The sequence below is a fragment of the Equus przewalskii genome, chromosome 2, assembly GCF_037783145.1.
Source record: "Equus przewalskii isolate Varuska chromosome 2, EquPr2, whole genome shotgun sequence".
NCBI classification, from domain to species: Eukaryota; Metazoa; Chordata; class Mammalia; order Perissodactyla; family Equidae; genus Equus; species Equus przewalskii.
The window spans coordinates 47422639-47445737 of NC_091832.1; the positions used below are offsets into that span (position 1 = coordinate 47422639).

Consider the following 23099-nt stretch of genomic DNA (forward strand, 5'->3'; position numbering starts at 1 on the left):
GGCCAGCACATCTCCCCATTCTGAGAAGGTAATTGCCGTCTCCGTAATAAGCCCTGGCACCAGCAGGTGGGGGACCGGGGTGCAGTGGGGTCTGCCTAGCAAGCGCTGGCTCAGGCTCCATCAAGGATTTTGTTACTGACCGCAGCACCCGGGGCTCCAGGGAGCCTCCGTGCAAAAGCTGAATTACCACGCGTCAGTGAGCTCCGAGGGCATCTTCAGGGTCTGTTCTCATGCACATGGCACGGCCCCCTCGCAGACATTCAGGGCACAGGTGGCCAGCATCCCTCCGAGAGCCAGGTACCTCGGCTTGGCACAGCCGGGGCCCGCCACCCGCACTCACACCAGTCCTCACTGCCTCCCAATGCCACCGGCACTGCCTCGGGCTGCTCAACGTGCCAGGCTCTGCACCCTTCTGGGAGGCCTCACGTCCAGTGCAGTAACAGTGGGGCTTCTCCATCCTCTGCAGTGAGGGATGGCCTTGCTCCTCTACCCTCTGCCCCCCACCTCCCCCAGGCATGCAGAGCCCACCCACCTAGGGGCCTATCCCACCTGCCTTCTCCAGCTCCCTGCGAGAATGCAGGTGTGTCCCTCCCTCCTGGGGACCCCTCCAGGGCCACAGTCAGCTCTAAACACCCAACTGGGTCTCCCCGAGTCCTAGCCTGCAGGTTTCTGCCCAATCACCCCTTCTCCAGGAGGCCTCTGTGATCCCCTTTCGCCCACTCCCCTCTATCACCAGCTTCTGTATTTTTCTTGTCACTCAGCACGTGGTTGCCCTATCATAAGGTGACGTTGCCCACCTCACACTCGAAGGCCAGCTTCTAGTCAGCCAAGTTCCCACAGGATGCCCAGCATGGGGAACAGTGCCTGGCACAGAGCAGGAACTCCTGACAGCACAGGGGCTCCACTCCCCCTCCTCCAGGAGGCCCTCCCAGGGAGCTCTGCAGCGTGGCTCTCTCCTGGGCCCCGTGGCAGTGGCAGTGCCCTTGGCAACCACAGGGCTGAGGCAACCTGCTCTGGCACACCTGGGTCTCTCCCGCGGGCAAACCAGAGGAGGGGTAGTAGCACCCCTCTCCCTGCCCATGAGGGCTCTGTGTCCCTTCTTGACCCCCAGGACCCCTAGTCCAGTCCCTGCAGTGCCCCACTCAGAGATCGACCCCATCCCATGTGTCCCCTGCACAATGCTTCCAGCTCAGGACCCTCCTCACTCCAGGCAGCCCTGTAGCCTTCACATCCCCACGTCAGCCGCTCACGCCCCAGGCAGCCTGGGCCAACCCTTGGCATAAAAGCCCTACCCACAGCATGGCCCGCGTGCTCTCTCTCTGCAGCAGGTCTTATCTCCCCAGCGGGACTGAAGGTCCTTTGCCTCTCAGCCCATCCCAGCATCAAGCACAGGGCCGGGCCCTGGGGCCACTCAGTCTCCACTCAGTCCCAGAGGGCTCTGCCAGGCCGTGGTAGAGTCTGGGCCCTGAAGGGCATGGGGCCCCGCCCCCACCCCACCCTGCACCCAGAGGTTACCGCAGAACCCCCACGGCCGACTGCGCCCATGCGGCACGCCTGGAGCCACCTGGAGACTTGCCGGTCTCAGGGTCTGGCAGCTCACACGCTGTCCAGTGGCTGCTCTGGGAGAGGTCCCTGCACCCCGAGTGCTGGTCTGGGGCCCTGGCCCCTCCCCCAGGCTGCCCCACTCACTCTTGGCCTTCTCGTTCTTGCGCGAGGGCCGCCAGCGGATGCAGGAGCGGTGCTCGTCCAGGAAGTAGAAGCGGACCAGACCCTTGGAGCTGCCACGGAGCTTCACCATCTGCGTCCCTGCCTGCATGGCACTCATACATCGCTCCACTGGACATCCACAGACCCCGTCACACAGATGGATGACCAACACAGAGACAGACAGACAGGGCGCCGGTGAGTGCTGCGGCAGCCCCACCGCTCACCGGAGCCCAGCCCCACACCCACCTCCACGTGATCAAGGGGGTGCAGAGACCACCCATCCACCATCTGCTTACCCACCAGGGGGCTGAACTCAGACCCCCAGGGCTGCCTGCAACCCCTAGGTGCCGGCCTGGATCACACATTCAATCTGGGACCCTGCTCAAGGGCCAGAGTTCACGCAGAGAAACAAACCGATTCTGCCCAGCCACCCTCCTTGTGGTCCTGGAGCCTGAGGCCCAGGCAAGGTCCCAGACCGAACCCTGTTCCTCCCTAACTCTGCTCCCATCTGGCTGCCTGCCCATCCCAGCCTCCACCACCTGGACCAGACCCAGCGGCCACCATGACCTGCCCCAAAGGCTATGACACAGGAGAAGACACAGGTGCGTGGTGGCTGAGCTGCTGTGCAGCAAGCCTCTGTGCCAGGCATGGGGTGGGCCCCGGTGGGCAGCAGGCAGGCGGCCGCCCCGACGACATCTGGCTTGGCTGCTGGCCCAGCCGTAGGCAACTCCTGAGAGCAGACGGCCTTGCTCCGGAGCCCCTGCACCCCCTTTCTGTGGCATCTTCAGGAAAGCAGCCCGCCTACAAGCAATAAGGATGGCACCACGCACATCTGCCCCGGAGACCACGGAGGGAGACTCTGCGAGTACTAGGGTGCAGACCTGGGATGGTGCAGGGCCAGATTTGAGCTCCAGAACCCAAACTCTTCCCTCCATGGGGTCCACCTGCCTCTTCCCACCCCTCTCTGTCCTCCCCTCCCCTCCTCTGTCCACCTGGCCACCTGTCTCCAGCTTTTACATGTCTTCCAGGTCCCAGGGGAGGGGGTGCCGGCCAGGACAGCAGCTCCCTGGGTTGGGGAGGCTGCAGGCTCCAAAGGTGCAGGCTAGCGTAGTCCTGGCCCCTCTTGGGCCCCTCACACCTGCTTACAAAAAGCCCAGGACCCAAAAGGGCCATCCACTGAAGTGCCAAGTCATTAAACCCCACGCGGTCCAGACAGTGAGGGACCCTCAGGTGGTTTGCGGAGGCCCATGGGCAGTGTCAGCCCAAGGGGACCAGCCAGTGAGGACTTCTTGGAGGAAGCCATTCTCTGACCCTGAGCGCATGTGCCGGGGGAGGGCACACAGGGAGGCTGGGCTCCACAGGGGACAGGGGAGGTGAGGGCACAGGTGGGGCTGCTGGGATGCAGGTAACAGGTGGGAGGGGTGAGGCAGGAGATGGTGACAGGGCCAGGCCCCAGAGGCCTAGAACAGGATTCCTGGACCAGGCCCCGTCTGGCAGCTGAACCAGAGACGGGGTTGGGTAGACAGCCCTGAATGGGGCCTCCTGTGGGCTGGCCCCCCAAAGACAGACACTCCACGTTCCCATCCCCACCCGGCAGGCTTCGTCCTCCCCATGCCCACGTCTCTCAGCAGAGAGGTGCACCCCGCCTGCATCCAAGGGCTGTTGTGTTGGCCCCACATGCCGGCCCCACCGCCCTGGGCTGAAGGTGCTGCCACCCCTCAAAGTGCCAGGACCCCTCACTGAAAGCTTCGGAACTGTCTGAGCGCCCAGCAAGGACATGCACCAGGGCCCCAGCCCCTCCCTGCCCCTGTCTCACGCACCCTCACCTTCCCTGCTGCCCGTCTGGGGTTCAGCCTCCAGGCCCCGAGGCGGTGTTCAGAGAGGCAGGCAGACCAGAAGATGCTGCTGGAGCACCACGACCCCCAGAGGGAAACCCAAGGGTGTGGGAGATTACAGGGTTGCACAGGGGTAGGGTGGGAGCCCCCAGGCTGTTCACATCCCCAGGAGCACCCCCACCCCATTCCGGCCCCCATGGCTGGGCGGGGCTCTGGCCACGGAGGCCCCTGATGGCCAAGCAGGCCTGCCCCCTTACCTAGTGAGCCAAGCTGCCACCTCGGGGATGCGGCCACACTCCCTCCGACCCAGAGGAGGGCTTCCAACAGGCAGGCTACCGTTCCCTTCGTCCGGCTGGGGGTAGATGGCCAGGGAATGGACATGCCCAGATGACGGCCAGGTGTGGGCTCACAGAGCCCAGAGAAGGCGGGTGCCCCCGCTCTGCCTCAGCAGCAGGTCAGGCGGTACAGGCAGCACAGGGCTCCAACGGGCCCCTTTCTCTTCTCTGCGTCTTCCTCCCCCTCAGAGACCCCTGAGGCCCCTGCAAGGCTGCTCCCAGACACCTCTGGCATTGGCCCAACGATCACCTGCTGTCCCAGATGGCCCCCAGGCCAACCCACCCACCCGCCAGGCCACGGAGGGGTCCCCGAAGAAGCAGCGTCGCAGGGTCTGGGGGTGGGGGAGCCGCAGCGCCTCTGCCCGCACTGCCCATCACCTGCGCAATCCCCTGCCCTAATCCCAGCCTGCATCCAGCCCAGCTGGCCAGAGGATTTAGGCCAAGGAAACTCCCAGCTGGGGCCCAGGAGGGGACTGGCCAGGCCACCAGCCCCCAGGACAGACAAGTGGTCCCCCATGAGACCACCCCCAGGGTGCACCCTCAGGCCCTGCAGGAAGCGGTCTCCCCACCATCCTCCCCGTGCTGGACGTCCAAGGCTGCTGCCCATTCTCCACCCCAGCCTGAGCCCCAGGACAAGCCCACACCTCTCGTACTCACGGGGAGGTCTGAGTAGATTCCTACCGTCCTGGGGAGCCTGGAAGTGGGACAGAAGCCGCAGCCTCTTGTCCCCTAGTGCCTAGCCCTCTGTGGGCTGGAGACCATGAGCCAAGCTGGAGCAAGGCTGCCTGCCAGGTCTGGCTCAGGAAGGACTGGGCCACATGGGGCCCCCTTCTGCTGTGACTCCCAGCACCGGCTGGAGGGTGCAGGTCCCCCGAGCCTGGGCCTAGCATTCCCTGTCTCCCTCGTCCAGTTCCAGGCCCCTGGCTGTGCAACTGCAGTCCCCAGGCACCAGCCCCCAGCCTGACCTTTCCGGGTGGAGGCGGCCCATTGCCTGGGTGCATTCATTGCTGCTTTCTGTCCCCGGACACTGGGCTGGCCTGGGCCACTGCCCTCCTCATGATGGACCTGGCCTGGGGGAGGAGGCCCAGGCCCAGGAAGGACCTGCCTGCCTGCCTGCTGACCGGACACAAGGCCCAGTCAAGGCCATACCAGCTACGGCCTGGACAAGGGCAGCCAAGCCCAGAGGAGCTGAGTGCACTGTGAGCAGGAGCAGGTAAGCAGGAGAGACAGGGAAGATGGCACGGCCGCCTCTCGCAGTCCAGGGGCCACTGGGCCAGGGCAGGTCAGCCTCGCCAAGGGGTGGCCCGAGGCCAAGGGGCAGAATCCCACCCCAGAGTCACAGAAGCGGTGAGGACTGGGGCCTGGTCCTGAGGACCCCAGGGTGCTCCTGCCACTGGACCCAGGAGCCCCCAGCCCACCTGTGTCCCCTGCCCAGGCACGGCAGGGACAGCATAGGTCCCTGTGTTAGGGGCAGCCTGTGGCAGGGCTGGGCTGCCCACAAAAGCCCCCTGTCCTCATCGCCATAAATCCCACCACTCCTGGGCTGTGCTGAGACAGGGGCAGCCACCCTTCCCTCCTGGGCACAGAGGGGAGGAGCCGGGCCCGGGCCACAGAGCCAAGGACAGGAGAGCCAGAGGCTGGGCAGGCTGGAACAGCTGCTGTGTCTAAGGTTGGCAAGGGTGGGAGGTGACAGGCCCCGAGGAGATAGCAACGCGCATCCTGGTTCTGGGCTGACCACAGAGAACCAGGGAACACCCGGCCGGATCCAAAGTAATCGACTCAAAGCCAAATGCCAGAGCCGTTTGCCAAAGAGGCACTGACTCATCCCTTGCTGGAGGCAGTTCTGCGTGGAATCGGACCAGGGAGCCCTCAGCCTCTGGGGTGGGAAAGGGGACGAGTCCCAGGCATCCCCAGGAAGACAGGGCTGCCGGAGCCCTGACAGCATCGCCATCTGCTGTCTGCACCGGGGGTCCGAGAGGAGGGGAACCAGAAAGCCGGGGAGCATCTGGACCAGAGGGCAGGCCCAAGGGATCAGCCTGGACGAGGCCCAGTGGTCCACACCTGGTGTCCTGGGCCCGGTGACACTCCCCACCACCTCGCCTGCTGTGGTCACTGCCCCCCATTCCATCAGTCGTCCCTCCACAACACTGGGCCATTCCCTGCTGCCCAAAGCCCGCAGCTCCTCGAACCCAGGTTACACCTGGTCACACCTGCTCTTTTCTCTCCCTCACCTGGCCTCAGTCTGGGCGGTGGTGCTCTCACCTCCTGCCCACCCCCGCCAAGGCCCCCGAGCGGGCCTGCCCCTGCCATCCTTGGGTCGTGCCCTTGGGCTCTCAGCCACCAGCTGATCAGCCAGGGCGTGTGGAGGCTCCATCTGCCTGGGCAGGACTCCTGGGAGGGACACAGACTGTGTGGGCCCGGCCCCTGCACCCGGACTCTGAGTCCTCCTCCACTACCCGGGCTATAATCCTCCCCTGGCCAGGCAGACGAAGGTCTGGCTAATCTGGCCTGATGCAGGGCTCTGCCGGCGAGACCCCTCTTCTGCCCAGAGGACCTGGGTGACCCCTTCCCCGCCTCCGACACTGCGTGACACAGGTGGCTGCAGAACCGCAGCCGCCACGCAAAGCCAGGGCACCCCAGGGCCACAGGACACTGTGGAGGAGTGTCCAGCTCTGGGGGTGGCCATGTCACCCCCACAGTGCAGCTGAGCATTCTGGATGCATGCAAGGGCCCCAGGTGACTGCCAAGCTGGGTTTGAACACATGACAGGCCCCAAACCCAGACGGCTCAGCCTCCTAAACCAGGACGCAAGGGGCCCCTCCCCTCCCACCGTCCCCCAGCTCGCACCCCTACTTCTGGTGCAGCTGTGGACAGCCCTGGGCCTCGGCAAAGGGGAAGGTCAGCAGACCAGCACAGAGTGGGTGGCACCCTGCCTGCCACCCCCTATTAGCTCCCCAAAGGTGCCAGGTAGGCAATGCCAGCCAGAACCCCATGTCCACATGTGGTCACCCGAACCGGCCCCACCCTCCACTCCCTCAGAGTCACACTTGGGCCTAGGTTCTGGGACCTGAGAACCCCCCTAGGTGCTGCCTGAGAGCAGAACTGGCCAACACCTGGCCAGAGAAGGGCCCGGCCCCTCCCCAGTTCCTTAGTGGGGTCACAAATGGGCCCCTGGGGCACCTTTCACACCTGGGCCGGGTTCACCCACCCCCACAGGTAGACCAGCCTACCCCCACCTGGTACACTCCTCTCACTGCCCAGGCCCCACTCTCACCCTGCCTGCCCCTGGTCAGGCACCAGCAGTCCTGAGTCCCCAGGGAAGGCTGACGAACAAGGCCCCAGGCCCCAACCCTGGTCCATACCTCGGTCAGGCGGCCACCCTCCTCCCTGCTCCTCCCCCACCTTGAGTCCCAACACCTGATGCAGCTGCTGAGCCAGCTGCAGCCACCAGCTCTGCAGGGGCTCAGGTGGGAGGGAGCAGCCACCCCTGGCCTCCGGGCCCTCACAAGTCCCACACCTGACCAACAGGCTATGCAGAAGGCTACCCTTACAGAGCCCACCCCACGCCCCCAGGCCAGAACAGCTGGGGGCCTGAGGCCCTGGTCTGGAAGGGGCAGGAGGGCTCTCCGGGAGAGGGGTGCCTGGCCCCCAAACGCTGCTCCCAACCCCTCCTCCTTGCACCCACCCACACACCCTGGGGGCCCCCTCCAAGCCCTCAGGCACTCTCATTTCCCTGATCCTTGTGACCCAGTTATTCCTTCAAGGCTCCTTGTGGCAGCCTCGAGGCTGCCTGGCAGGTCCACTCGCATTCACCTGCACACCATGTGAGCCAGGGTGCTCCAGAGCAGGAACCTCCGCAGTCCGGTCCTGTTCTGTCCCTCACTGGCCAGGACTGGCCTACAGCAGGCACTCTGGTGTAAGTGAGCACAGGCTGGACCCCCAGTGCCAAGGCCACCAAGCCAGCTCTGGGAGGTGGCATGAAGCCAATGCCTGGCACGGCTATCACCAGCTTTGCTGTTGCTGCCCAGCTGTCCAGGGCTCAGCCACCTCCAGCCAGTGCTAACACCTCTAGCTGAGGTCCTAGAGGAGCCGGGCACACGGACGTGCCCAGCACAGACGCAGCGAGCAGGGCCACCTCCTGAGGTGGGGAGAGGGCACAGGGAGAGCTCTGTGGGCTGCAGGGCCTGCAGTGCCCTCGACCCCAGATGGACACCCCAGAGGGGATATGCCTATGACCCTGCTCGGCTTGGCCCCTGCACAGTGTCTGAACCGCTGACCCAGATGGCCCAGCCTGGCAGGTGCCAGGAAGCAGAGTCCTCAGGCAGCTTTCACCCATCTCCGCACCTCAGTACCCCTATCTGTCAGAAGGTGCCCCCAGCCCCTGGATCCTCATTCCCCACGCCCCGTAGAGGACAGTGGTGGCCGCAGGACTCAGGCAGCAGCTTCTGCAAAGAGGAAGTGCGCTCGCTGTCGGAAGCCGGGAAACGTTGGTTTAATTTTGTTTCTGCGGCGGAGATCGATCTTGTCCTAACACGGCAACAAGAGGCCAGCGGCAGTCAGCATCTCCACCTCTCCCCGGGGGGAGATGGAAAATCAATTTAACCCTCCAACAAAACCCACAAGTTACACCCACAGGCTTCCCGCGCACACACACAGGCAGACCCTGGAGATGCCGCCGGGCCCCCTCCCCAAAGTGAGGTTCGTACGTGCACATGCCCTATTCACCAGTGCCCCTTCATGAGCAGACAGGTGCGGGCCGGGCTTGGGCGCACATCCCCCGCCTGTCTGCGGGCTGCCGGCCCCGGACTCCCTGCAGCCTGACCCTTCTCGTCTGCCTCCAGCCTCCTCCTCCTCCAACACGTCTTTGCCTTTTTGGGGGAACTTCAAGGGGGCCCTTCCCGTGTCCACTTTACTTAGAACAGTCAGCAGCAGTGGGACAGGGCGCCCCGAGGCTCCTCTGGCCCTGGCCCTGCCACAGCCCCCTATATCCTCTACCTCCTCAGCCCCTGCCTGCCTCCCCAGCAGCCCCGGGGTCCCTCCTCTCCACGCTGCATCTTGGCTCTGCTGCGGCGAGCCCAGCGTAGGGTAGGTGCTCAGACAGTGCTCGGGCGGAGAAGAGGAAGGAGGAAGAGGCTGCCCTACCTCAGCCACCGCGCCAGGCTCGGCGCAACCACGGGGGACCAGCCCGGCCCCTGGCCAGCGCCCCAGAGGAGGGAGGGACGGGCCCACACACATATGGCGGAGATTATTTCAACGTCTGAGAAGCAGCTCGTCCCCACGTCTGGGCGTCTTCTAACTATTTTTATGTTATCAGGGAGTGTGAGTCGGCTTCCTCAGGCCCCCCCCCCCGAGCCAGGGTCCCGGAGTTGCTGTGCCCGGTGCCCGGGGGTCATGGGAGCCAGGGCTGGCTGGAGGATCACGCAAGGGCAGTGGAGCCTGGGGGTCGTTTGGCCAGGTCAGCAAGACCTGGGGCTGCCCTCAGACAGGCCTGGAGGAGGGCGGGGGACCAGGCAGGGGAGAAAGGTCCACACCAGAGGCTCCACCCACCAGGATGTGCTCTTCCCTTCCTGCGGCCCTCTCCACCGGGCAGCCAGCTCTGGCTTCCAGCAGGAGCAATGAGAGCTTCGTGGGCGGGGGCCTGGCCCCACAACATCGCCCAGCATCACCCAGCTCAGCAGCAAGGAGGGCCAGAGGAGCCTGGGGGGCGGGCCAGCCAGACTTTGCTCTCCCTCTTGGCTGCTTCTGGCCACCCTGCCCTTTCCTGGCCTGTGCACTCAGACCCCAGGGAACCAGGGATGGTTAGTATCCTAGAGGGTGGCAACAGTCTCTGGTGGCCAGCCATGCCTGTCCACCACACCAACTGACCAGCCCTGAGCCTGCACCTCCCACCTACGCACAGAGGCCCCTGAGCACTTGGGCTCTGGGCAAGGACGGCTGCAGCCGGGCCCATCCCCAACTCATGGCCTAAGCTCCTGCAGGATTGGCCCAAGGGAGGCCCAGCAAGACCTTTCTGTAAGTCACCCAACAGGCAGTGACGGGTCAGAAGCATTTGTGACAGTCACAGCCATCCACAGCTGTCCCAGCCCCTGTGGCAGTGGGCATGAGTGGATGGAATGTTCTTTGAGGCTGGGGGTGTCCAGCACCTAGAATCCTCCCCCTGGAGAAGCCCCTTCCCGTGCAGTGGGCCCCCACGCTGTCACGGAACCTGCCGAGTGCCACTGGGGCCTGGGGCCTTCAGCACGGCAGGATCCGGACATCTGGCCTTCCTCTGCCTGCTCAGCAGAGCCCAGGGCTCCTCGAACCCGGGCAGGGCCAGTCCCAGCCCCAACCAGGGTCCCTCCCAGCCCCCAGCCACTCCCGCGGTCCCAGTCCCAGCGCAGCCAAGGTGGTGCATTAATCACTTTCAACAGTCCTGTGGGAAAGGCCGCTATTAATAGCGTCCGAGGCCTCCTGCTCCTGCAAGTGCTCCCAGGTCACATGCCGGGACTCCCATCGGGCTCCAGCACTCACTTCCCGCGCACTCACTGAGCAGAGGCTGGGAGAGCCAAGCTTCCTGGAGGCAGGGACTCGGCTACATCGGGGACAGGGACAGGGCCCTGGGGAGTGCCCAGGGAGTAGCTAGAGAGGAAGAGAGAGGCTCACAGTGCTGGCGCAGGGGGTGGGGGCACTTTCCTGAAAAGTCACCAGATGGAGCCCAGCCTGCCTGCGGGGAAGAGAGGAAACTCCTGCAGTGAGAGAAAGGGGCAGCAGCGCCGAGGGAGGGGTCCTTGCGGCATTGGCAAAGCCGGCCCTGCCCCCACCCCCCACCCACCCGGGCCGCGGGGGAGGCCGAGCAGCAGCTGGCAGGGCTGGACGGCCGCCGGGCAGAGTGGGCACAGAGCCACGGAGGAGACAGGAAACAGAAGAAGGCTGAGCCTGTGCATCCATCCTGGGCCCGGTGCCCCTCCCTGCCAGGGCCACCTCAGAGGCAGGAGGCAGCTTCCTCGAGAGCCCTGGGGCCACAGCATGGAGAGGATGTTCTCGAACCGGGCCAGGCCCTCTAGGATTGACATCCTAAGTTTTCCCACATCTCATGCATGACCCCCACCTTACTCCTGCCTGGAGACTGGGCTGGCTGCCTGTCCCTGCCTCCTGCCCTGTGAGGCCAGGTGGGCCCTCTCTGGGTCTCACCCTGGCTCCCCTCCATGCCATCCCACACTCACTGCCGCTGACCTGGGAGGGAGCTCAGGAGGAGCCACCCGAACCCCAGCCTGTGGTCGACTACAGAGGCCTGAACCCCAGGGAGTTTCCAAAGGGAGCAACAGCTCAGCTGACGTGAGGCCAAGCCGGCTCTCAATCAATGTGAAATCGAGCCCCCCCCGAGCCACCTGGCAGCATGTTTGTGGACCCTGGATCTGAGCAGGCTGAGGGGACCCCAGGGCAGTGTGGCCACTGTTTCCAAGTCAGGGGCTCCATCATGGCTCCTAAGGACCTGCCTGCTGATGGAGCCGCCCTCAGGCACCCCACCTGGGTCCCCCGCCCTGGGGACACAGAGCCTGACGGGGTCCATGGGCCCCCAGTGCTGCTTCAGCAGGTGGACTCTCAGAGCAGCTTCCCCCCCACTTTGGCTGACCGTCCAGCACACGAGGCTCCACCCTGGGTCTTCCAGAGCACACTGCCCCTGGCTGGTGGGGGGCTGCCTGGGCGGGAGACTTCCTCTCCCCACGGCTTCCCAGGAGCCAGAGAAAAACCCCCCATCCTGGGAGGGCATCCGTCCCCTTACCCGGGAGGCCCACGCCCACCGGCCTTTCCCTCATAGGAAGTCTGTCCAGCCGGCAGAGCCCACGTACACCGAGCTGGAAGCAAAGTCCCAGGAAGAAACCAGCACTTTCGATTACTCATCCCCCTCCTCGATGCCCCCACCCCGTGGGGCCCCAGCCTCAGCACTAGAGAAGGTCCCCTGCACCCCCCGCACACACACCCTGCCCCAGGAGAGGGGCCCTTCCCAACACAGCCCGTCCACTGGCTTTCCAGGAGAAAGGTGCCAAGAGCAGCAAGACCGTCATCATCAGCCCATTAGCTGTGCAGATGGAGGGCCGGACCCAAGACTCCAGCCCATCTGCTCTGTCCTCAGCTGCACATTTGAGACCGTTCTCCCCGGGAGGGGCAACAGGCAGGCGCGTCCCAGCAGGTAGGGCCGTGCCACATCTCCTCCCTCGAGACTGGCTGAGCCCTCGGCCCAGAGCACAGGGCACAGACAGTGAGCTTGCAGCTACTCTGCTCCTGCCACCCTCCCCTCCAAGAACAGAGCTCTTCCCTCGCTGGCTGCAGACCCTGGGTGTGTCACGTCTCCCTGGACCTGCGGCTTTGGGGCCACATGGCAGCAGCCAGCCCCTGTGCGGTCAGCAGGCAGAGGTCCTGCACTCAGGGGCTCTGACTGAGACTGGGCCGGCCCAGGGCTATTGATTCCATGGAGGTCTCTGCAGGCCAGACAGGCAGGAACGTCCTGGGCCAGGCCCTCCCCAGGGACCACCCCCCACATGGGAGCCCTGCTCCGCACTGGGGTGGGGGCTGTGGTCAGGGAGTGAGTATACCTGGGGGTGGCCCGAGCACACAGCCACGCCAGGAGTGTCTGCACCACCAGCCCATCTACACCTGCCACACTGTCCTCCATTCATAAAGGGCATCTCAGCTGGGGAGGGAAGGGCGGGAGCAAACAGGCGTTCCCGGAGCAGCCACACAGGCCAGGCACACTCTGCTCACCTGTGAAGGTGACCCCAGGCTGCCCAGCTCTTCCACGAGAGGCTCAGATAGGGTGGGTGGTGACACAGCTCATCAGACGCGTCACCAGGGACCCGTCCTCAGTCCACCCAGCAGTGACGCCCCTGCTCCCTATGCATGCTCTCCCAGGCTCCCCAGCCCCTCCCCTGCGTCCACGCCAATCAGAGGGCAGAATAAACTGGGTCCAGAACAGCCAGGATCCAGACAAGTCACCAGAAGGCAAGTTCCAACTCTCTTTGGGATCCCAGCCCTTGCTCAGGAAGTTCTTCTGGTGTCTGGCCCAAGTCACTCCTGCTGCAGCCACGGTGCTGGCTTCCTTCCCCCTCTGACTCTTCCCAGCCCTGGCCCGGAGCAAGTGTTGCGTTGGGAGCAGACAGAGACTCTGCCTGGGAGAAGCTCTGCCCCATCGGGTCCCTGCAGGATGGACCCGGACACCAGGCACCCAGCTCCTTCTAGCGCCCAAACTCCTTGGTACCAGGGAGACCTGGGCAGCCTCGGAGGGCTCCTGCCACCCCTGCTGATCGGTACTGTCTGCCCAGGGCAGTGCCCGGGCCCCCATGTCAGGACAGCATGGCATTCTGAGCAAGAAATCTGCCACCCTGGGTGGCAGGGCTGGAAGCTCCAGGGCTCAGCTACGACTGCTGGCCCCTCAGGGAAAGGCGGCCGCTGCCCTGTCCATGGTGCTGAGCGACACTCAGGACCGCTCGACTGCCCTAGATGAGAGGGGCAGGTGGGGTTGGACCAGGTGAGCCCCCAGAGTCCCACAGGCCAGGACACCCCTAATCTAAGCCCCCCACACTGAGGTTGGTGTTGCTGGGGGCAGGGTGGAGTTCAGGGGACTGTGTCGGCTGGGGGAGAGGGGTACCTCCTCTCACCGTCCTTCGGGAAGGCTCCACCCCTCGCAGGGAGATGCCGGGGAGGATGGTGCGGGGTATGGGGGAATGCGTGGGTATTGGGGGGAATGGGGTGGACCAAGAGACCCCTTGGGGAGGGGGTCAAGCACTGCCTGTGTAGGGTCAGTGGGTCACCAGTGGCAGCTCAGCACCCGCCCTGGGCTCCCTGCAGGGACAGTCACAGCCTTCCTCCTCAAGCCTCTTCTGCCCCCCTTACCTTGGTCCCGGCTGAGCCCGCTGGGGCCTCCGGGCTCTTCCATGGCCCTCAGGCGCCACCTCCACTGCTACCAGCGTGGTCCAAGGGGGGCCGGGCAGTGCGCTGGCCCCAAGTGTGCCCGTGCCCACCCGAGCAGAGCCAGGGTACCTCCCGCGCTGCGCCCATGCCCTACCAACGATCAACGCTACCCGCGCCGCCGCCAGGACCGCCCCTCCCGCGGGAGCCCCGCCTGCCTTAACCCATTGCAGCCCGCAGTGCACGGGGTGGGGGTCGAAAGCAGCTGCTGAGAAGCTGGAAGCAGGGGCAGGGGGCGGGCGATGCTGTGCCCACTCCGCCAGCAGGGGCTCCTGGGACCACCCCCCAGCCATCCCTGACCTCCTGCCCTCCAGGCCAGCCCTCCTACCAGAGGAGGTAGTTGCACATCCCCCCCTCAGGAGTCCAGTGTCCTCCATGGGCTGGCAGCCCCCCACAACCACAGGGTCCTTCTGATCATTACACACAGCCTCCCTCCACATCCTGTGGGCTGGGTCTAGGACAAGCCACCCCACCCCAGTAGGGTCTCCCGAGAAGGCTGGGTGCTTTAGGGGTGGCAAGGGTGACATTGCACTGGCTGCCCTTGTGCTTTAGGGTGTGTGTGCAGGATGATGACAACAGGGATCCAGGAGCCCCTGATGACAGACCCAGACCCATCTCTCCTATGCCCCCTCCCTGCTTCCCCCCACGTGTCCCTCGATGACGGTCTTGCAGAAGCCCCTTGGGTCTGGGGGACGGTGGGGTCTGCTGGGGCTATGGGAGAACAGCACCTCCCCCCGGGGCATGCTGCCTAAGGGCAGGGTCCTGCTGGGGCCAAGCAGGGAGCAGAGTCTGCTGCAGCGAGCAGCCCCCACTCGGAGCTGATGCCCAGCAACGCCTGCCTCTTCCCGGGCTGTGTTCTGGTTTGACCTGCTGCATCCAGCATCTGAGGGAAATAACATTTCCCAGACCAGCGGAAGAGATCTCCATCCCTCGGGTGCTGTTTTGAAAGCTGCTGCTTCTGCCTGCAGGCCCGTCCGGTGGGGCTGACCTGCAGCCCACAGGCTGGCCTGGGGAGGCTTATGGGGATGCAGGAGCCCGGGTTTGGGATGGGCAGGCAGGTGACAGGCCCCAGCAAGAGACCTGCGGCTCCTTGGGGCCCTCCGAGCTGCCACCACCCCAAGGTGTGACACCTCCTGCCAGGTGAGGCCCCCAGGTGTGGAGGGGGAGGGGAACCACATCAGCTGTCACACTACCACCTGGATGCCGGGAAGGCCCCAAGGACCCACTGCCCAGCCCCCTTAAAGGGGCAGCTCTCCTCCCTTCACTACCACTCATGGAGACATGGACAGAGCGGCCACCGCCCGGGCTCTGGGGACCCTCACTCATGAGCTGACACTGTGACTCTCTTGCGTCCACACTGGTCACACATTTGCTTAGCGCAGTCAGGGTCCCTGGGCGTGCGTCCACCGGGATGGCAGAGACCCCAGTGGCCAGAGGGGTCCTACAGCTGAGCTAGGAAAGCTGAGGGGGGCTCCGCCAGGCCTCTCTGTGGAAGGGCCAGCAGCCCCGAAATCTCCTAAGAGGAGAAACTGCGGATTGGGGGGGCGGGAGGGGAGGGAGAGTAGAAGCAGAGTCGCAGACAGACCCGAGAGTGAGGATGACGCAGAGGGCGTACAGGCTACAGGTCCCCTCTGAGGACCCAGCCAGTCCTCCTGGGGTGGAGGAAAGGCCCCTGAGCCCTCCCCGTGGAGAAGCCGGATGAAACCCAAGTCCAGGTTCTAATGAATAATCCATCAGCGTCGCCGGCCCTGCCCACTGCTCGCAGCCCAGGGAGACGGTTTCCGCTCTGGGCTGCGATTAAAGGCGGTGATTAAAAGCCGCCCGCCGCACATGTTAATTTGCTTAAGATTCTGATCTCCTTTCTGGGCATTTAAGCAAAATTCCATCTTTGAGAGCATTTGGCCTGGCTGGCGGTGGGTGGGGATGCACGTCGTGGAGGCAGGGCCTGCCGGCCCCCCAGGAGTTTAATTTTCTTCTTGTTTGAAGAGGGGACTGAATAAACAAATGCCATCAGGTGACAGGGGCGTGAACGTGGGGCCCCTGTCTGAGCCCTCCTCTGGGATGGGCGTCTCGTGCCCTGGAGCCCTATACCCTCCCAGGCCCTGCAAAGTGCCCTCTGCAGCCTGCGCTGCCTCCCAGCTGCCGCCTCGCTCTCCCTCGTGCCTGCACCCCTGCTTCGGGATCAGGTCCGTTTCCCTCGGGTTACGAGGGAGGGGCTTCCCCGTCCCTGGGGACAGAGTCATCACCCCTCCTACCCTGGAGCCTCCAGCTGGGGCCACGGAGGAAGGTCTGTAGGGCAGCGAGGGGGCAGCGGGCAGTAGGTGGGGGCCCAGCTGGGGCCAGGCCTTCTTGTAACAAAGGTCCGAGTTGATATTCCCTTCAGTGGCTGCCGTGTGAGGAGGGGACCTAAGAGCCCTGGGCCCTGACCAACAGCTGGGTGGCAGCGGCCACTTTGCTGGACAATCTCCAGGGGCAGGAAGCCTCCCCCCAGTGGAGTGAAGCAGACTGACGCCCTCGGAGCCTCCAATGAGCACCTTGGAGTCCAGCTTCCGACTTCTGTCCTGCATGAGTCTCTGAGGAAACGCTCCCCCTGACCTGCTGCAATAAACTGCCAGTGACGGCCGCAGTCCAGATGCAGGCAGGGCTCTGCGGTGAACCCACCAGCACCAGGGGGACCTGGGAGCACAGCAGAGCGGCCCCTGGCATGTCCCCAATTCTGCTCCTCCGAGGCCACCTCAGAATGCCGGAGTTAGAAGAGCCCCCAGAGACCACCGGGTCCAACTTCTTTGCTTTTCAAATAGGGAAACTGAGGCAGAGGGATCTTGCCCAGAGTTCGTAACCAGGCAGAGGCAGAGCCAAGACCAGGACCCAGGCCCTGACCCCAGGCAGCCAACCCCACAGCCCTCCCTGCAGGCGGGCGGCCCCCATGGCCACATTGGCCTCTGTGCCCTCTCGAGTGTGAGCACCACAGCCCACCCCAGCCTCACACGGCACCTCTCGATCACCTCTCCAAAGCGTTGAGCACCTGTTCAAAGTCGGAAAGGCAACCCCTCGGGTGACGACACAATCCCGACAGCCCCACCACTGGGAGAGACACACGGCCCGGCAGCCACACCTGGGAAGTTTTATTAATTATTCAAGATTGATGCCAATTTAGTGTGCTTTCTTGCCTGGTTTAAGAGTTCTGTAAATGTTACAGCTTCTGTCAAGAAATTAAGCTGCTCTGGAGGCCTTGGGAGCAGTCGGGCCCACTCTACCACTCTTGACACACACTCGACATACCAGTATGGCCTGAGCAACCTCCTACCTCAGGAAGCAGCTGGAGAGGGAGAGGAAAGTGGCACATGGGGCCAGCCAGGGGAGATCCCTCTCATCTGGGCCCCACCATGGCCCCCATACAAAGATCCCCTGCTCCCCGAGCCCAGATCCCCACGTGGAGTCACCCACAGTGATGAGCTCGGTCCTGGGGTTGAGGTCACAGAGGAGCATGCAGCCTGGCTGGGGAGGAGGACAGATCAAGGGGAGCCAACCTGACCACAGACCAGCCTGATCATAGACCACCCCAGAGTGACCACAGTGGCTTTGGCTTGACCACAGCTGCCCAAAGTGACCACAGCTGCCCTGGCCTGATCACGAGCTGCCCCAGCCTGACCAAAGTTGCCCGGAGTGACCACAGGCTGTGGGGGTGAGATGGCGTGAAGGGCAGCAGTGAGGTGCCACCACGAACAGCGTGGCTAGTGCAGGCCGAGTTCCAAGAGGGGGCACCTGGAAGCAAGAACAGTTGGATTTGGGGTCCATGGAGGCAGGTGGCCGCAGGGGAGGTGGAATCCTACTGGCCAGGGTGGTCATCGTCCCTAGAGCGTCCCCAAGGGCTGCTGGGGTGGAGAGGAGCTGAAGCCCTGAGGTGGTAACCAGCTCCAATCCCAGAGCAAAGTGGGAGCCAGCCAGAGCCCTGGACTATAGACAGACCAGTAGGGAGAGACTGGGAGGATGGGGTGATTCGGGCGAGGATGGGTGGGCTGGCAAGGAGTGGAGGCCATAGACAGCAGGTGGGATGAGGAACTTCCAAAGGCTCTGCCTCAGTGGTCGCAGCCATGCACACATGGCCAGGGCCGCAGGGGCCGGCTCCCCACACAAACAGACTGCACTCACCCCAACAGTGGAACCTGCAACCACAGCACTCATCCTCCTCACTCCCCCCAGGACAGCCCTGCAGCCCCTGTCAGGGCACCACCAGGAGAGGCCTGGCCGAGGTCACCTGGTCAGGGCCCTGCCCGGAGCTGTGGCGGCCCCATTGGACAGAGCCCGCGGGAGCAGGCATTGCCTTCGCTGCCCTGCCCTGCCTCTCTGCACCAGCCTGACCTAGATTCCGCGCCCGCGTGCCGGCAGCCAGGCAGAGCCACGGCCAGCTTGGCACCAAGACAGGCAGGCCAGATTCCAGGGCAAATGCAGCCACACAGCCACCAGCCCAGCCCACCCAGGGACACCCTGCCTCCAATGCCCCAGACAAGGTCTGTCGGGAGCTGCCTACAACCTGGCCCCACCCCTTCCCACAGCCTGAGCCCCACAGCAGGCCAGACCAGCCCCCCAGGACCAGGGCATCCCCTTGAGCCTCGCTGGCCTGTGCAGTGTGCCACATGCCCAAGCAGCCATCTTTGCAACTCTGTGCCACCTTGGGTGTGGGGATGGGAAGCCATGGCATCGACTAAAAACACAAAAATCCTTGAAATTAGAAGCATAAATCCTTGAAATTAGAAGCATGTGCATGCAAACCAGCCCCTGCCATAGGCTCCCAGGCCTACAGGCCTTGGACCCAATCCCGGGCTAGGGGGCCCATTCATTCAGCCCCTACCTGGGTGTACCCCATGTCATCTATCTTTCCCCGCCTTTCTCCCTCCCACTTGTTCTGCACCCCGCTCCCCACCCCCAGATGTCAGCCAATGTTTATTAAGCACCTGCTGTGTGTCAAGCCAGGGGGTGGGCAGAGGAGGGGCCCCAGAGCATTGCAGCCTTTGCAAAGCCCAGGAAAGATGAGGCCACTTCACTAGAGAGCAGGGGCCTTGGAGGGCTGGGGGCCTCCAACCAAGCGCAGAGATCTTCTGGGTGGGCCCAGAGCAGGAGGTGAGGGGCTGAGGGCACGAAGGGGCTGGAGCAGGGCTGGAGCATCCAGCCGGGGTGCCCTCACTGTGAACAGAAAAGCTCTGCCCAGGACCCAACTCAGGCCCCACACTCAGAGCACCAAGGAGCCGGAGGACAGCGAGCAGCAGGGTACTGCCTGGGGACCCTCCCCGGCCGCAGCACCTGCCGCATCACTGTGCCAAGGATGGACAGCCTGTCGCAGGGTGCTCACCTGAAACCGTCCTCCAAATGCTGCCTGCCCCGGGTCTTCCACGACGATGCAATTCTGTGTATAAATTATTCCTCAATTTCCCCCATCGCACATTCAGGTAACCACCTACTTAGCGATCATCAGTAGAGCGGAAACCACTTAAAAATCCTGGTGGTAGCACATGTGTCTCCAAACAAAACCGAGTGAACAAGTCAGAGAGGCTAAGACTAGCGGAGAACGTGTCGTGACGGGGGAAGGCGAGGCCGCCCTGGGAGAGGCCGCAGAGGGCTCACGGCGGAGCCTCCATGAGGTTCCTGGCACATGGAGTGGGCCACACCAACCAAAACCGTCCCGGAAGCCCGTCCAGAGCTCCACCCCAGACCGGACTGGGCCTCTACGCCCGGGAGGGGCTTCAGGGCCCACTCCACAAAGAGGGGCCGGTCGCCGCCAGGCAGCGGCTCAGCAAGCAGCCTGGAACACCCTGGGTGTCGTATCACCCTGCCAAATGAGCTGAGTGCCACCCCAGTCCTGGGGAAAGGCAGCCCCAGCGTGAGGAGCCGGCCGGCCCCACCACCGGGCACTGCGACAGCCCTGATTTAATCACTGTTTGCGCCAGAGGAACGCTGGTGCGTAAGTGCAGACATTAGAAGCCACTGAGACTCTGGGACACAAGAGGCTGACGAGGGGAACGAAACTGGCCTCAAGACCATCACGTAGAGACCATTGCGTGGAGACGGGTCTCTGCAGGGGGTGTGCCTGCGTGGGGAGTGGGGCTGGGGGCCCTCTGGGGGCAGAGCTGTGCCGCCCACTGCTAACCCGGGTGCCCAGAGCCCTCCTGGCACACAGTCTGTTCTTGCTAAGCGTTTACTGAGTGGCCTCCTCAGATCTAGACCCAGGTGGCATGGACAGCCAGGCTGGGGGGTGGGGGCACTGCCTCGGTGACACCCCTACCCAAACCATCTTCGCAGGGAGATTTGGCTGCTGACCCGCGAAGAGATGCCAGAGGGTGCCACCTTCCAAGAGCACAAGGTCTGCCCATGAGGTCTCAGCCACTGCCGGACTCAGACTGACTGTCCCTCCCTCCCAGGCACCACAGTCAGAGCCGGGTTCTAACTCTGACTCTGCTCCTCCTAAGACTTGGGCAATGCGCTGAGCAACTAGCAGGTAGGAGACAGTGTCTCAGGGAGGCTGGGGGTGTGCACGTACAGCTCAGGGAGGCCCGGAGTGCGGACATACAGATCAAGGAGGCCAGGAGTATGAACACAGAGCCCAGGGAGGCCAGGGGTGTGAACACAGAGCCCAGGGAGGCCAGGGGTGTGAACAGAGAGCCCAGGGAGGCCAGGGCTGTGAACAGAGAGCCCAGGGAGGCCAGGGCTGTGAACACACAGCTTAGGGAGGCCAGGGCATAAACACACAGGTCAGGGAGGCCCAGAGTATAAACACACAGCTCAGGGAGGCCAGGGTGTGAACACACAGATCAGGGAGGCCAGGGTGTGAACACACAGGTCAGGGGGGCCAGGGGTGTGAACACACAGGTCAGGGAGGCCAGGGTGTGAACACACAGCTCAGGGAGGCCAGGGTGTGAACACACAGCTCAGGGAGGCCAGGGTGTGAACACACAGCTCAGGGAGGCTAGGGTGTGAACACACAGCTCAGGGAGACCAGGGTGTGAACACACAGCTCAGGGGGCCAGGGGTGTGAACACACAGGTCAGGGAGGCCAGGGTGTGAACACACAGCTCAGGGAGGCCAGGGTGTGAACACACAGCTCAGGGAGGCCAGGGTGTGAACACACAGCTCAGGGAGGCCAGGGTGTGAACATGAGCTTAGGGAGGCCAGGGTGTGAACACACAGATCAGGGAGGCCAGGGTGTGAACATGAGCTTAGGGAGGCTGGGGTGTAAGCATGGAGCTCAGGGCCAGGGCACCTGGCAGACACATTTTCCTTTAAGATGAGAGAGAGACCCTGAGATCCTACTTAACCAGGGGGCTCCTACACAGATGGTGGCAATCGTCAGAGCCTGGCGGGAGGTGGGAGGGAGGCCCCCTAGCCGCCCCAGTTCAGCGCACAGCACAGGGGCTCAACATACAAGCAGCTGCCGGGGGCACTGCCCAGGCGAGCAGTCCTGGGCATCTTGTCTCAGCTTCCCTGAGGTCCCTGACCCCACCAGTCATCTTTCCTTTGCTTTTGGGCTCCTGAGGATGACAGACCTGGGGTGGCGACAGGTCACGCTCCCTGCCACACGGTGATTGCCACACATGTCCCCCTGACACGCTTTCACCCACAGACTGGGGCGAGTCAAGCTGAGGACAGACACAGCGTGGGGAGCCACAGGTGCTGTGCCCTTGGCCTGCCCCTCTCCTTGCCCTCTCCCCCCAGCTCCCCGTGGATCGCGTGGGCCCCAGCAGCCATCAAGTGCCACACTTGCAAATGTTTATTTTTAATTTAGAGTAAAAAAAGAAAGAAAAGGAGGAAGAGGGGCAGGCTAGTGGGGGTGAGTCACTGGGGATGTTTGAGAAAAGGGTAGAGGGAGCAGCCCCCAGCACCCCTGACGGCAGGACCGGAGCCACCTGCCCTGCCTGCAGGTGCCGGTGCCGCCTTGACGCGGGTGAGCGCCTGTCAGCCTCTGGGTACATCGCTCCCCTCCGGCTTCTGCTCCGAGGAAAGCCACCTCTTTCAGGGAGTCCTCGCTGACCACCTGAAGTTCCTCCGTGCCCCTCAAGGGCGGGAGGCCCTCCAGCGGACTCAGCCCCCGCTACACCCCTAGGAGGAGGGGCCACCCCCGTCTCAGTAGATCTTGGTTCCCCGGGGAGCATCTGAGCCGCCCGTTCACTCGGGGTGACTGTGACCAGGAGAATCAGGCACCCTGGAGAGAAGCCGTCAGGGCTGGAAACTGAGGCAGAGGGGACAGTGACCCTGCATCACAGCCCACCGGGCTGCTGAGGAGCATAGGTCCCCCAAACCCCTAGTCCCCTGCAGTCCCACCCCATGGCCAGACAGACCCCCAACCCCAGAGAGGGCATGAATGGATGGGAGTCTCAGTGAGTCAGGGGCAGGCCGGCCCAGAATGGCCACTCGGGGCCAGAACTCATTCCTGTCCCATGGATGGAGCCACTGGCCGGTCAGTCCAGGCTGGCCCCCCAAGAGCGGCATCCCATGTCTCAGCCCACCCTGAGGGAGCCCTGAGTGCCCCAAATCCCGGGCCACCCCGGATAGGGCTGGCCAGCATGGTGACCATCAGCACAGGCCCCAACACCACTGCAGCCACACGTGGGCACCTGAGGCCTGGAGAGCCCAGACCCAGGGGTTCTGCGGACGGCTCCCTGCTCCTTAACAAGGGGCCGGGGTCCTGGGGGCCCAGGCTGGACAAAGACGACCTGAACCAAAGATGCAGCCCCGCCTCGTGGTGCCGCCGTCATGGCGGCAAATCTCAGTGTCCCTTCCCACCTTACCGCTCTGAGACTGGCCCTCAGCCAACCAGGTGCAGGCCTTTCCCCCAGGCCCTGGAACAGGGTGGGAAGGGGGTCCTCTCCCTGCCAATCCCCCGAGGACAGGTGGGCTCCAGGCATAGGGGTCCTGCTGGAGGAGAAGCGCCTCCCTCCTCCCATCAAGACCCCCGGACAAACTGAGGTCAGAGGAAGGCCCAGCTCCAGGAGGGGAAACTGAGGCCAGGGTGGGGAGGGCCTCCTGAGGTGTAGGAAGTCCCCAACGTGACCCAGCAGTCTCCCTTCCATCTTCCCTCCTGCCCTGCAGGGGCCAGGGAGCCACCGACAACGCAGTCTGGGCACCACCAGAGGCTGTCTGCTCCAGGCTGCCTGGGTCCAACCTGGCCTGGGGGTTTTGAGGAGGCTGAGCCACCCCAGAGACCTTGTGCATCATCGGGAGCAGCACCCAGTGGTGACAGCTGAGTCACTACCCAGGGCTTTTTAAGGCACAGCTGAGTGCCAGG

General features: G+C 64.0%; 1 protein-coding gene across 9 annotated transcripts in view; it reads right to left on the minus strand.

The window, feature by feature from the left end:
- PLCH2 (phospholipase C eta 2) overlaps positions 1-23099 on the minus strand; it is an 83002-nt gene that overhangs the window by 25882 nt on the left and 34021 nt on the right. For 7 of the 9 annotated variants that reach the window (XR_011536047.1, XM_070605107.1, XM_070605116.1 and 4 more), the window contains one exon: positions 1690-1836. The exons of 1 other annotated variant lie outside the window; for it this stretch is intronic. Coding sequence is in view for 7 of the 8 variants with exons in the window: in XM_070605107.1 (XP_070461208.1) it covers positions 1690-1836 (147 nt within the window). In the remaining variant the exon portion in view is untranslated. Of the gene's footprint in view, positions 1-1689; positions 1837-13747; positions 13925-23099 lie in introns of those variants that run through there. One more of the 9 variants, XM_070605135.1, reaches the window with a different exon arrangement.